Below are 15,121 nucleotides of genomic sequence, written 5' to 3'. Positions count from 1 at the left end.
GATGGGGCACTCGTGAACCAAGACTTTAATTCTTTGAATGCCCTCTCGGCCATGGCGTTCCAGGGTAGTCGACTAGATGAGCCCTTGAGTGGTGATGTTAGAGGTGCTGTGATGGTGCTGATGTTGCAGATGAATCTTCTGTAGAAGCTAGAAAATCCCAGAAAATGTTGCAATTCTTTCACTGATGTAGGAAGGGGCCAGTTCTGAATGGCCTGGACCTTGGTTTCATCCATGGTGACACCCTGAGCGTTGAGAATGTATAGCAGGAAGGAAATGGTGGTGCAACGAAACTTACTATATAAGCGGTACTCTATGAATCTTTGTAAAACTTGGCATATATGTTGGATTTGAGATTCGAGAGAGGGTGAGTATATCAAGATGTCGTCAATGTATACTATGACCCATTTTTTGAGCATGTCACAAAATGCCTCATTAACATATGCTTGAAAGACCGAGGGTGAGTTAGTGAGGCTGAAGGACATCACCAAGTATTCATAGTGCCCCCTTTTGGTGAAGAAGGCTGTCTTCCACTTGTCCCCCTCTTGTACACGGATGAGATTGTATGCATTGTGGAGGTAGAGCTTGGTGAAATACTTGGCTGTGTATAGTTCTTCCAGGGAAACTGGGATGAGAGGCAGTGGATAGCGATGTTTTATGGTGATGGCATTAAATCCACGGTAGTCAATGCATGGGCGTAGAACTCCATCATTCTTCTTTACCAAGAAGAACATGGCAGCCACTGGAGAGGTGGAGGGATGAATAAATTTGAGTCTGAGCACCTTGTTTATGTAATCCTCCACGGCTTGAGTTTCTGGTGTGGACAGCGGATTGATCTTGCTTTTGGGAGAAGATATACCAGGCAACAGTTCAATGGCACAATCTTGGGGTCGGTGTGGAGGAAGTTCGGTGGCTTTAAGTTTACTGAAGGCTTCTTGAAGACTGGAATAAACTGAAGGAATGTCAGACAAGGGTTCCTCCTGAGAATCTGTGATGGAAGTGACTCTGCAGGGTAAGGGCATTAAAGTCTTTATACAGCATTGTAGACAGGTCTAGCTCTATCTCTGAATTTGTCCCTCACTCCATGAAATTTGAGGGTTGTGCTTAGAGAGCCATGGGAATGCAAGTATTAAGGAGTTTTGTGGAGTGTGAGTAACAAAGAAGGTGATATCCTCAGAGTATAATATGCCAGTGAGAACTATGACTGTCTCCATCTAGCGCTGGCATCCATCTAGCGCTGCTATGCAGAAAGGGCGAGTACAAGGAACAATGGGTAAGTTTAAGGATTTTATGAGATCTGTGTCCATAAAATTACCAGCAGCTCTGAAGTCAACCAATTCCTAAATGAAGATGTTATATTCTTTGTACTTGTCTGTAGCGGGAATAAGGAGTTGACTATTCGTGAGATCAATACTAGTATAAACTCACTGCAGAGTTATTGGAGTTCTCGGGACAGATGGGGTTGATGGCCAGCAGGTGGCCGTTCTGACCACATTATCGACACAACCCCTGGCAATGGTGAGTTTTTCCTCTGCTGTAAGACGAGTGTGACAGAACTGCATTGGCTCAGCCTGTACACTGTCAGCAGAAGATGCAGGAACAGAGGACTGAGCATAGGTGGGTTTGCGGGCTTGAAGATTGTCGAGTTTAATGGACAGGTTGATATATTGTTCCAGACTTAGACCCTTGTCTCGACAAGCCAGCTCCAGTTCACTCTATTTCTCCCACACGGAGGTTGCCCAGACTAGTGCCCTTCCAGTAAGAAGTAATGTGATAAAGGCCACTTGACTCTTCTCTGTGGAATACTTGTGTGGTTGTTGAAACAGAAAGATGGAGCACTGCATTACAAACCCCTTATATTGAGTAGGATTACCATTGAATTTCACCAGAAAGGCTAGGCATGAGCCTCCCATAGCGAGAATGGGGGCCTCTGTGGTGCCAGGGTGAAGAGATGCAAGGATAGTGGATTGCATGAATTTAAAAAGCTCCTCAGTAAGTGTGGTCAACTTACAAAGTTGTTGATGTTCATACAACACAGAGGCCTGCGAGGAGAGTTTGTACGAACATGCAAAAGCTCTGCTGGATCCATGCCAGGCGAAGTCTTCTGTAATGGTTGTCTCAACTCAGAAGAGTGGGGATACAGAGAAAGTAACGCTCAGAAATGCAATCCACAGATAGGGAAGACTTAGCAAAGAACTAAGAGCTAAAGAGCTAACAGGGTTTAAATATAGAGGTAGTGATTAGTGAGATGAGAGTCAGTTTTGTGAGAGTCCTCTCAATACTCTGGCTATAGCGAACAATGGTGCTTATTTGGAGTTATGGCACTGGAGGGAGTTACACTGAGACAGAACAGACAGGGTAAATATGTGTAACTATATTTCAAATGTATGTACACTCACATGACATCAAATCAAGGTTTAGAAAAAACTACTTTATTCTACATAAGGGTGTCCAGGACAGCATTTACAGAACATGGTGAAGGCTTGTATCACTAAAAAATTTTTCATGGAAAACATTCTACTACCAGATTTATATTAGAAAAATAATAAAACAGAACACCATGTAATATAAAGAGAGACAAATAGTAACATTGTCGTAAATGTATGTTCACCACATCTATATTATCCTGGAAAGACAAAATTAAGTAACTAAACAAATTGACGAGTGATATATCCTGTGACAGATGGGTTTAACTCAGATATACTCCGAAAACAGTGTGAGACTATTTCATAATCTATATTAGACTAGACAATATAAAAAAGCCATTCTTCTTAGTTTCATTGTGGTGTAGTTACTGCATTTTGACTTTGTAGGACAGTACCATGAACTGAGAAATACACAACAGAATACATAAAGAAATAGATTCACACTTTCATAACAAATCACATTTACAGAAAGTGCTGTAAAGAAATATAAATAAAGAAAAAGTTTACTTATTCCCACTTTTGAAATGACTCAATCACCAATATAGCATTTTAAAGAAAAGGCCACACCATTTCATGGCACATTCTGCTTTACAAATGCAAAACTAGTCTTTGCTCTGAAGACTTTAAATTTACGTCTTTTTCCCTGTTGTGAAATCATGGAGCCAAACACCAGTTACTTGCTAAGAAATAACACATTTTTAATTATTTTTAGTTATCAGACATAGGAGAGAAAGTAAACTTTCAATTGGACAATGGTGTCATCAGGTGGTCTTCTCGCCTTGCTTGGTCTTTCTCAGTCTTTCTCTGAAGATGTTAACTGTACAGGGCATATTTAAGTACAACCATAGGAAAAAACAAAACTTCTCCATTGTTTAAACAGCCCACTTTACTTTTCCTCCCCTCTTAATTTGAAAAACATGTATCTGAAACGTTATCTCAACTTTACGTCCAAACAGTACAAGTGTCTGCAACTTATATAAGACTTCCATAAAATACTTATATAACTTTGACTTACACTAGATTTTAGGCATGCATATTAGACAACATAATGTGAAAAAATAAGTGATAATGTAATGAAAATTATCAATAATGCTATTAAGTGATTATGAATATACTGATGATAATTAATAACTCAAACAAACATGAACATTTTGTCTACAGCTCTCAGTTTTGTTTTTTTTTTAACGTCTGAGAGATTCATAATTTCCTTTCCATCGTTTACAGATCTGAAATAAAGAACAAAATTGAAATACCAGACTGAATATCGATGTACAAAGATTTTTACAAATATCAGAGGTGGCACTGATTAAAAAACTTACTCAGGTTTTCTTGTCTTCCCTGTGTGATAAGAGCCATGAGACAGAGAGAGAAAGAATGAGAGAATAATAAAATACAGTAGCAATAAAGATATGTGTATGTGAACCCTTTGGTATTACTTGCATTTATGTATAAATTTGTCTTAAAATCTGGTTTGATCTTCATCTAAGGGATAATCCATGGCTAGACTCATCAGGCTCGCAACACTATATTCACTTCAGGAGGCAGTTAAACAGAGGCATAAAACTCTTGCAACGGAGGACAGCAGAATTGGTGCATTATTATCGAAATGTGGTTAAAACTGCCTGGAACTACCTATGCATTCCATAGCTTTATCAGAATCGAGTATTCGAACAGACCATGGTAAAAATAACAATAATGAACAAACACAACATGTTTTAACTAATAACACACAAACAATTATAATCTTTTATTTTTTTTATTGAACACATTCTATTAAACATTCACAGTGCTGTGGAAAAAGTAAGTGGTCCCTTGGAACTGGTCGATCCTCCTTTGGCAGTAATAACCTCAAACAAGCATTTCTGGTAGCTGCGGATTAGACCTGCACAATGTTCAGAAGGAATTTTGGACCATTCTTCTTTACAGAACTGCTTCAGCTCAGTCATATTCTTAGGATGTCTGGTGTTAACAGCTCTCTTGAAGTCATTCCACAGCATCTATATTGTGTTAAGGTCTGGACTCTTTTTTTTTTTTGAAGCCATTCTGTAGTGGATTTACTTATGTGTTTAGGGTCATTGTCCTGCTGCATCACCCAACTTCTATTGATCTTCAGCTGGCCCAGAGCCACCCTGATATTATCCCGTAGAATATCTTGATAAACGTGGCAATTAATTTTTCCCTCAATGATAGCAAGCGGTCCAGGCCCCAAAGCAGCCCCAAATCTCCCTCCAACATACATGATTTTTTTCATGTTGGTATGTGATGCCAGTTATTAACCAGTTCCTTCAAGTTTTAGCTATTACCCTAGGTAGGGCTGGGCCAAAAAATAAATAAATATGTTATTTTATTTGGACAATTCAAAATCAATTCTCAAAAGCCAAGGATTTATCTTTTCCTGTGCGCAACCCTCCACTGAAATGAGAGGAAATCACTAACTGGCTGGTAATGGTTTAGATTTCACTCACTGGTAATTGTGTAGCACAGTGGTGGAGAATTCCTTTCATTGCGTGTTGAGAGTAAAAGGGGCTCTGTGTGTGTCCAAACACGAAATACACACAAACGATTTGTCATTAAATAACGTTACAGTTAATACTCTCTCTGTTTTTTAAAGTCAATTGTTGATCAAAAACAACAACAAAAAAATAAATAAACATTTAATTGTAATCAGGCATAATAAAAACGAAATAATGCCATTTGAGTCTCTTTCGTTAATGCTACACTATGTAACTTTTGGCTTTTCGGTTGAAGCATAAAAATGCAAGTTCTTTGCGAAGGAACACTGTTTTGGTTATAAAGTGAGTTGGGCTTTGGCTCTGCTCTTCTGTGCAGATGAATCCAATGGGTTGAGGAGTACCGGTGTAACCATGGTTACAGGTGATCAACTTATCACAGCAAATGTCACTAACGATAACAAAACTTGCCACCTCCACTCAAAAAAATAAATAAAGGATGAAAAAGATATTTGAAAATATGTCTTATTAGCTAGTAAGTAGCATATCTTCTGCTGTTGTTTTGACTCATTGAAAACAATTGTTTCAAAATAAATAACGTTACAAAAGTTAGGCAGCGATGACATTGACATGACAATTGCTAGTTATATCAGATAATGTCAAACAGTGGAAACTATTATAACTTAGCTAGCAGGCAAACAGACCAAGGTAGTAACTGGTTTAGAGATTGGCATTGTTAACAGCATAAAGTAAAAAAATTTTCTATTGTCCTTCTTCGAAAATGAAATCAAGCACTGCAGTACCACAATCTATAATAAAATGCCCCATTAAAATGGCTAACGCTATCTAACGAACTACCGCGCTAAGAAAGCTTCCTGGCTAACTATCGGTCCAATAAAATATCTTACCTGTTTAGCGAGAAAACTCCATCTCTGGGTTTTAAATCCGTTAAGATCTCTGAGTTGTCACCATCGCCAAGCTGATGTTTTTTCGTGTTTTATTATTACGGGCTCTGTCGCTTTCCCTTTTTGCTTGCAGACTGTTCTCCGTTCAAGGTTTCTTTATTTTGAAAACGGGTGATTCCCCAGTGGGTTGCCATTTTGAATGATCCATGGTCAATGTTGCTCATTTTTTGTGGCTACAAGCTGTCAGCTTCAGACTACCACCACACCTATCACCGCACACACACACACGCTGTATAGCTAGACCTTCTATTCTTTATTTATGGACATGACGTAAACATGCACTGATGACTGACGGAATTAGGCAATTTCCTGGCAAATCTGTCCCAACAGCTCTAAAATACATATAATTATTATAGGCTTAACCCAGTGAATCGGGGTAAGGCAAAAACATGGTTTGCAAGACGTATTGTTGGAGCACTTGATCATTAATGAAATTTTGTTCATTTCTAGCCAAAAATCTTACATAGTGCAGCTTTAACATGCACTCAATTAAAGACGCAGTTTACAGAATTGCTAGATTTCCTTTAAGAGACAGTACCGGTTTTTAGCATGTGTTTAACAAATCAATGTAAATACCTGTAAATAGTGAAAATTATGTAATTAAACAATAAAAATGTAAGAAAAATATAATATATGCATTACACTGTAATTTTTATTGATGAAATACATTCATTTGTTAATTTTTAAAAAGCTAAAATGTTAACAAAATGGCGAAAAACTAATACAGTTGAAGTCAGAATTTACATACACCTTAGCATTTAAACTCAGTTTTTCACAATTCCTGACATTTAATCATAGAAAACATTCCCTGTCTTAGGTCATTTAGGATCGCTACTTTATTTTAAGAATGTGAAATGTCAGAATAATAGTAGAGAGAATTATTTATTTCAGCTTTTATTTCTTTCATCACATTCCCAGTGGGTCAGAAGTTTACATACACTTTGTTAGTATTTGGTTGCATTGCCTTGAAATTGTTTAAATTGGGTCAAACTTTTTGGGTAGCCTTCCACCAGCTTCTCACAATAAGTTGCTGGAATTTTGGCCCATTCCTCCAGACAGAACTGGTGTAACTGGGTCAGGTTTGTAGGCCTCCTTGCTCGCACACACTTTTTCAGTTCTGCCCACAAATTCTCTGTTGGATTGATGTAAGGGCTTTGTGATGGCCACTCCAGTACCTTGACTTTGTTGTCCTTAAGCCATTTTGCCACAACTTTGGAGGTATGCTTGGGGTCATTGTCCATTTGGAAGACCCATTTGCGACCGAGCTTTAACTTCCTGGCTGATGTCCACATAATTTTCCTTCCTCATGATGCCATCTATTTTGTGAAGTGCACCAGTCCCTCCTGCAGCAAAGCACCCCCACAACATGATGCTGCCACCCCATGCTTCATGGTTGGGATGGTGTTCTTCGGCTTGCAAGCCTCACCCTTTTTCCTCCAGACATAACGATTGTCATTATGGCCAAACAGTTCAATATTTGTTTCATCAGACCAGTGGACATTTCTCCAAAATTAAGATCTTTGTCCCCATGTGCACTTGCAAACTTTAGTCTGGATTTTTTATGATGGTTTTGGAGCAGTGGCTTCTTCGATATAGGAGTCGTTTTACTGTGGATATAGATACTTGTCTACCTGTTTCTTCCAGCATCTTCACAAGGTCCTTTGCTGTTTATTTGCTGTAGATTTATTTGCACTTTTTGCACCAAACTATGTTCATCTCTAGGAGACAGAATGCGTCTCCTTCCTGAGCGGTATGATGGCTGCGTGGTCCCATGGTGTTTATACCTGCATAATATTGTTTGTACAGATTAACGTGGTACCTTCAGGCATTTGGAAATTGCTCCCAATTGAACCAGACTTCCAGAATTAGTTTTCTGAGGTCTTGGCTGATTTCTTTTGATTTTCCCATGATGTCAAGCAAAGAGGCACTGAGTTTGAAGGTAGGCCTTAAAATACATCCACAAGTACACCTCCAATTCAGTACACCTCCTATCAGAAGATAATTGTCTAATTGTCCAAAGGCTTGACATAATTTCCTGGCATTTTCCAAGCTCCTTAAAGGTACAGTTAACTTTGTGTATGTAAACTTCTGACCCACTGGAATTGTGATATAGTCAATTAAAAGTGAAACTATCTGTCTTGAAAAATTACTCATGTCATGCACAAAGTAGATGTCCTAAACAACTTGCCAAAACTATAGTTCCCTATCTGTCACTCACTCGACGTTGTGTCAATGTAGTGACACTAGGGGTCACTCTTGGGAGCCCGAGACACCTCTGGTCTTTGATAAAGGCCAATGAAAATTGGCGAGTGGTATTTGCATGCCACTCCCCCGGACATACGGGTATAAAAGGAGCTGGTATGCAACCACTAATTCAGATTTTCTCTTCGGAGCCAAACGGTCATGCTCATTGAGCTGAATACTACTGTTCATTCACCTCTGCTGGATCTGACACCGCATTTCAACGGCTTCTCCCTCCTCTGAAATGGTGCACTGCAGAGAACGCCCCTGGGTGCTTCGGCAGAAAAACTAGAGAGTATATTTTCTGAAAGAGCTTTTTTCCCCTCTAAAAGAATATATATTTCTCTAAAAGAGCGCACACACGGAACGTCTTTTTAAAGATGCGTCTTTTTAAAGATGCCTTTCCGATTGTGTGTTATTCCTGGTTGCGGTCGTTATCTCTCAACTTCGGATGGTCATGATCGCTGTCTTTCGTGTCTGGGCGCGACCCACACGGAGGCAGCGTTTGTGAATGGTTCATGTTCTCACTGCGAGAACATGACCATGGCAACGTTGCGGTTGCGGCTTGCTTTCGTAAGAAAGCAAGCCACCCCAGCGGCTCCCCGCCTCAGTACTTCTACCTATGGGTATGAGGCCAGTGCAGCTAGCAATGGGGCGATTTGGGGACCCCAATGGGATCGTCTCTGCCGGGTATCCCCCCCGCGGACCTCCCATTCCCCAGCATAAGTTTGCCGGCTCGTCTCATGGCGAGTCTGGCTTCTTGTTGGGAGCCCGCGAAGATGATGAGCTCTCGAGCGCAGCATCGGAGAGCAGGCTTGTCCAGTCGGATGCAGAAGCCTCAGCTGGGCTTCCCCTTTCGGGACGATCGGCCAGTCACAGGCTGATGCCGAAATGACGGACGTGCTTTCCCGGGCGGCCGCGAGCATCAGGTTAGAGTGGAACCCTCCACTCTCCCCTGAACCCTCACGGCTTGATGATTGGTTTCTGGGCTTGCGGCGCTGCTCAAAGTAGCCGCGCCCTGCTCCAGTGCCATTCTTCCCGGAAGTGCATGAGGAGCTGACGAAGTCATGGGAGGCACCTTTTACTGCCCGGCCCCGACTCTGCAGTTCCCCCGCTCTCACTACCCTTGATGGCGGGGCGGCCAAGGGCTATATGGCGATTCCCCTGGTGGATAAGGTGCTCGCGGTGCACCTATGGCCGCAGAGCGCCGCCACCTGCTGTGGACGCCCCAAGCTCCCGTCCAAGCCCTGCAGGCTCACGTCGTCCCTGACGGCTAAAGCCTACAGTGCTGCTGGACAAGCCGCCTCTGCCCTGCACGCCATGGCTCTCCTGCAGGTCCACCAAGTCAAGGCGCTGAAAGAACTGCACGGGGGTAGTTCCACCCCAGATTTGGTGCAGGAACTGAGCTCGGCAAATGACCTCGCTCTCCGGGAGATGAAGGTCGCGGCGCGATCTCTCGGGCAGATGATGGCCACACTAGTGGTCCAGGAGCGCCACCTTTGCCTCAACCTGGTCGAGATGGGCGAGGCCGACAAGACATGGTTCCTTGAGGCCCCCATTTCCCAGGCGGGCTTATTCGGTGACACCGTCGAGGACTTTGCCCAGCAGTTCTCGATGGTGAAACAGCAAACAGAGGCGATCCGGCACATCCTGCTCCAGCGCGGCTCAAGAGCCCGCACCCTGTCTGCTCGTTGCCAAGGGCGTCCCCCTGCAGTGACTGCACCGGCTCCACCGCAGCCCGCCCCTTCGGCCCGGAGCCCACCGTAGGAAGCCGACGCCACCATCTCACAGCCGGCGCCGAAGAACCCACGGAGGTCCTCGAAGCGCCCCTGAGACGGGCGAACCAGGGACGAGGGAACCCACTCACGTGGAGCTGGTAGAAAGACCACTCCATCCCCGGTGGAGGGCCGGGTGGAAAATCTTTTGTTGCCTTTTCGTTTGATTTGGCCGCATGCCCAAGTGGCTGCGGTACCCAACAGTTCAGCAAAAGAGCGGCTTCCTTCCTCCCTGGGTCACATACTAGGTGCGTACGGTCGTCACCACGACTACCGTCCATGGGCTTTTTCTTGCAGGATTGGCACTCCAGCGGTGCCCTTTCCGCCCCTGAGCGCCCAGCTGTGGCACACAGCCGCCCCCGATGTGGCAGTCTCCACGGGTTTTGAGGACAGGCCTCTTCCTCCCCCGTCCCAGGCTGTTCCGGGGGTAGTCACAAGGAGCCAGGTAAGTGCTTCGATGTCCCTAGATTCAGCACGGCCATGACGTGCTGTGGCACCTCGCGTTCCGCCCCGCCGCGAGGCCCCACCTGCCGGAACGTCCGATGACGTTGTCCCCTTGGTCCCCCTCGCACGGAATTTGGACATGTGGCTCGCGCTTTCCAATCCGTCGCGATGGCTGATCTGGACCGTCCGACTTGGCTATGCGATTCAGTTTGCCAGGTGCCCGCCCAGGTTCAGCGGTATTCACTTCACCTTGGTCAAGGGCAAAAACGCTGCCACCCTGCGCACGGAGATCGCTACCCTCCTACAGAAGGACGCGATAGAACCTGTCCCTCCAGCCGAGATGAAGAAAGGGTTTTACAGCCCCTACTTAATCGTACCGAAAAAAGGCGGTGGGTTGCGGCCAATCTTGGACCTGCGAGTACTGAACCGGGCTTTACACAGACTCCCGTTCAAGATGCTGACGCAAAAACGCATTCTGTTGAGCGTCCGGCATCAAGATTGGTTCATGGCGGTAGACCTAAAGGATGCGTACTTTCACGTCTCGATCCTTCCTCGACACAGACCCTTCCTGCTGTTCACGTTCGAGGGTCAGGCGTATCAGTACAAAGTCCTCCCTTTCGGCCTGTCCCTGTCTCCTCATGTCTTTACGAAGATCGCAGAGGCTGCCCTTGCCCCGTTAAGGGAGGTGGGCATTTGCATTCTCAACTATCTCAACGACTGGCTAATCCTAGCTCACTCTCGAGACATGTTGTGCGCACACAGGGACCTGGTGCTCCCACACTTCAGCCGACTAGGGCTTCGGGTCAACTGGGAAAAGAGCAAGCTCCTCCCGGTTCAGAGCATCTCTTTTCTTGGATTAGAGTTGGACTCAGTCTCCTTGACGGCGCACCTTACGAACGAGCATGCCCAGTCGGTGCTGGCCTGTTTGAAGGCGTTCAAACAGGGAACAGCGGTTCCACTGAAACTTTTTCAGAGGCTCCTGGGGCATATGGCATCCTCGGCGGTGGCCACCCCGCTCGGGTTGATGCATATGAGGCCGCTTCAGGACTGACTCCAGACTCGAGTCCCAAGATGGGCATGGTGCCATGGGACACATTGCGTGGACATCACGTCGATCTGTCACCGTCTTTTCAGCCCTTGGACCGACCTCTCATTTCTACGAGCAGGTGTTCCTCTAGAACTGGTCTCCAGGCACGTCGTGGTCACGACTGCTTGCAACGGGCACGCAGCTGCCGGCCTCTGGACGGGCCCACGACTGCATTGACACATCAACTGCCACGAGTTGTTGGCAATTCTGCTCACCCTGCGGAGGTTCTGGCCGTTGATCCAGGGCAAGCACGTGTTAGTTCGGACAGACAGCATGGCAACGGTAGCATATGTCAACAACCAAGGCGGTCTGCGCTCTCGTTGTATGTCACAACTCACCCGCCGTCTCCTCCTCTGGAGTCAGCAGCGCTTCAAGTCGCTGCGAGCCACTCACATCCCCGGCAACCTCAACACTACAGCGTACGCGCTGTCACGGCAGGTTACCCTCAGGGGAGAGTGGAGACTCCATTTTTCGGACGGGCACAGGTGGACCTGTTCACCTCCCAAGAATCCTCCCACTGCCTGCTCTGGTACGCCCTCACCGAGGCTTCCCTCGGCATAGACGCGCTGGCACACAGCTGGCCCCCTGGCCTACGCAAATATGTGTTTCCCCCAGTGAGCCTGCTTGCACAGAACCTGTGCAAGGTCAGGGAGGATGAGGAGCAGGTCATCCTGGTAGAACCCTACTGGCACACCCAGACATGGTTCTCCGACTTCACGCTCCTCGCAACAGCTCCCCCCTGGCGAATTCCCCTGATAAAGGACCTTCTTTCTCAGGGACGGGGCACCCTCTGGCACCTGTGCCCAGACCTCTGGAATCTCCATGTCTGGCCCCTGGATGGGATGCGGAAGACCTAAGCGGTCTACCACCCGCGATGGTAGACACGATCACTCAGGCTAGGGCCCCCTCTACAAGGCGCCTGTATGCCTTTAACTGTTCGCTAAGTGGTGTTCTTCCCGATGCGAAGACCCCCGGAGATGCGCAGTCAGATCAGTGCTTTCCTTCCTGCAGAAGAGGCTGGAAGGGAGACTGTCCCCTTCCACCTTGAAGGTGTATGTTGCTGCCATAGCAGCACACCACGACGCAGTCGACGGTAAGTCCTTAGGGAAGCACAACATGATCATCAGGTTCCTAAGAGGCACCAGGAGGCTGAATCCCTCCAGACCATGCCTCGTTCCCTCATGGGATCTCTCCGTAGTTCTTCAGGATCTACTGAGAGCCCCCTTTGAGCCTTTGCAGTCAGCCAAGCTTAAGGCACTCTCCTTGAAGACTGCCCTCCTGACTGCGCTCACTTCCATCAAGAGGGTAGGTGACCTGCAAGCGTTCTCTGTCAGCAAAACGTGCCTGGAGTTCGGTCCGGGTTACTCTCACGTGATCCTGAGACCCCGACCGGGCTATGTGACCAAGGTTCCCACCACCCCTTTTAGGGACCAGGTGGTGAACCTGCAAGCGCCACCCCAGGAGGAGGCAGACCCAGCCCTGTCGTTGCTGTGTCCAGTGCGCACTTTACGCATCTATTTGGATCGCACGCAGAGCTTTAGAATCTCTGAGCAGCTCTTTGTCTGCTTTGGTGCACAGCAGAAAGGAAGCACTGTCTCCAAGCAGAGGATCGCCCACTGGCTCATTGACACCATAACTATGGCATATCTCGCCCAGAACATGCCACCCCGGTAAGGCTACGAGCCCATTCTACCAGAGGTGTAGCGGCTTCCTGGGCCCTGGCCAGAGGTGCCTCTCTAACAGACATTTGCAGAGCAGTGGGTTGGGCAACACCCAACACCTTTGCAAGGTTCTACAACCTCCAGGTGGAACCGGTTTCATCCCAGGTAGTGGCACGCAACACAAGCGGATAAGCCCGGGATAGCTGGCCGGGTTTATTGCTTGCACATTGCGCCTTCCACCTCCCTTGGAGCTGAAGATGTGTGCCATTAATTCCCAGTAGTTTTCACAAACTTTGTTCCCTGGTTGACTTCCTCCGAGCCCTGTGGCAGTCGAGTTTTCGGAGAGACTCGCTGCCGGCCCAGTACACATGCTAATTAAGAGTCCTGTTCTGGGGTAGGTGCTCCGCATGTGGCGGTTCCCTGTAAGGTAACCCCATGCGATGTATATCTTCCGCTAGTTCGTTTCCCTGTTGGCAAACTGCGTCTTCCTTGGGCAAAGCCCCTCTGCCCCAGTCTCCATGTTTGTAGTAACTCCACCCCCATTGGACAGGATTTACCTTGAAGACTCTCCACATGATTGGAAAGACCATGTGATGTAATCTTCCACTTAAATATCCTCTCCTCTCTTTGGGCGAGGTGTGGTCTCCGCTGTGTCTTCCCCTTGGGAGGGACACCCCCTGACTAGACCTGGCGGCCCAGTCGGATAATCCCCCTTCTTTTTTAGGGAGTGGAAAAAAGAGAAGGGGAAAAGAGGCCACGACTGGGTTAAGCCTGTCTCTATCTTTTGGGTAGTCGACTTGTCCCCAAAAAGGGCCATTCGACACTCATAACTATGTTGGGGGAGGTTACGTGTCGACCTGGTGTGCTGGCTATGAGGCACACATACCGCCAGTTCACATAACACAGTTCAGCCAGTTGTGGCGTTTCGTATAGGGACCCCTAGTGTCACTACATCGACACAATGTCGAGTGAGTGACAGATAGGGAACGTCATGGTTACTTGTGTAACCTCCATTCCCTGATGGAGGGAATGTGATGTTGTGTCCCTCCTGCCACAACGCTGAACTACCCGCTGAAATAGCCGGACCTTATATCGGCTCCTCAGCATAAATCCTGAATGAGTGGTTGTATACCAGCTCCTTTTATACCTGTATGTCCGGGGGAGTGGCATGCAAATACCACTCGCCAATTTTCATTGGCCTTTTATCAAAGACTAGATGTGTCTCGGGCTCCCAAGAGTGACCCCTAGTGTCACTACATTGACACAACGTCTCATTCCCTCCATCAGGGAATGTAGGTTACACAAGTAACCATGACGTTTTCTAATATTAAATCTGTGGAGTGGTAAAAAAAATTTTTTTTTTGTAAAATATAATTAGTAAAATTAATATTTACATAATTTACCTAGTTAGAAGGTCCCCTGTATAATTCACAGCATTAGCTGGGAGAGAATTAATTTCATATGTAAGCAAAAGGGACATTTTAACTGAAATATACCCATATGAATTGAGATCGAATCGAGAGCTTGTGAATCAGAATCTAATCAAATCGGGAAATCTGTACCAATACCCCGCCCTTACTCTAGGTGTAAAGCAACAATACTTGATCGTAGGTCTTCTGAGATCTCTTTTTTGCGAGGCATGGTCCTCGTCAGCATATACTTAGCTCTAACCCACACCTCCAACCTCATTTCATTATTTGGATGCCAGGTTTGCCAACTCTAATTAGCTTTTGTTGATGCCATTAGCCTAGGGGGGGATTCACATACTTTTTCCAACATACATTGTGAACAAGAACAATACAATAATTTGAATTTTTAAGACAAATGTATATATATGGAGGTAACTCCAAAGGGTTCACATACATTTTCTTTCCACTATACAGTCATGGGAAAAAGAAAGTACACTCTCCTTGAATTCTGTGGTTTTATGTATCAGGACAAAATAAAAATCATCTGGTCCTTAGCAGGTCTTAAAATTAGGTAAATACAACCTCAGATGAACAACAACATATGACATATTACACTGTGTCATGATTTATTTAACAAAAATAAAGCCAAAATGGAGAATCCATGTG

General features: G+C 45.8%; 1 protein-coding gene across 3 annotated transcripts in view; it reads right to left on the bottom strand.

Moving 5' to 3' along the window:
• Positions 1-2,429: 2,429 nt before the first annotated feature.
• Positions 2,430-15,121, bottom strand: part of LOC127449836 (uncharacterized) — a 48,485-nt gene continuing 35,793 nt past the window's right edge. For all 3 annotated transcript variants that reach the window (XM_051713421.1, XM_051713422.1, XM_051713423.1), the window contains 2 exons: positions 3,743-3,761; positions 2,430-3,649 (listed from right to left, as the gene is read on the bottom strand). In XM_051713421.1, the coding sequence (XP_051569381.1) occupies positions 3,556-3,649; positions 3,743-3,761 (113 nt within the window). In that variant the 3' untranslated portion in view covers positions 2,430-3,555. The remainder of the gene's footprint in view (positions 3,650-3,742; positions 3,762-15,121) is intronic.

Source organism: Myxocyprinus asiaticus, chromosome 13 (assembly GCF_019703515.2).
Source record: "Myxocyprinus asiaticus isolate MX2 ecotype Aquarium Trade chromosome 13, UBuf_Myxa_2, whole genome shotgun sequence".
NCBI classification, from domain to species: Eukaryota; Metazoa; Chordata; class Actinopteri; order Cypriniformes; family Catostomidae; genus Myxocyprinus; species Myxocyprinus asiaticus.
Note: the sequence above shows the minus strand (reverse complement) of the source record. Positions and strands in the feature narration are given on the sequence as shown.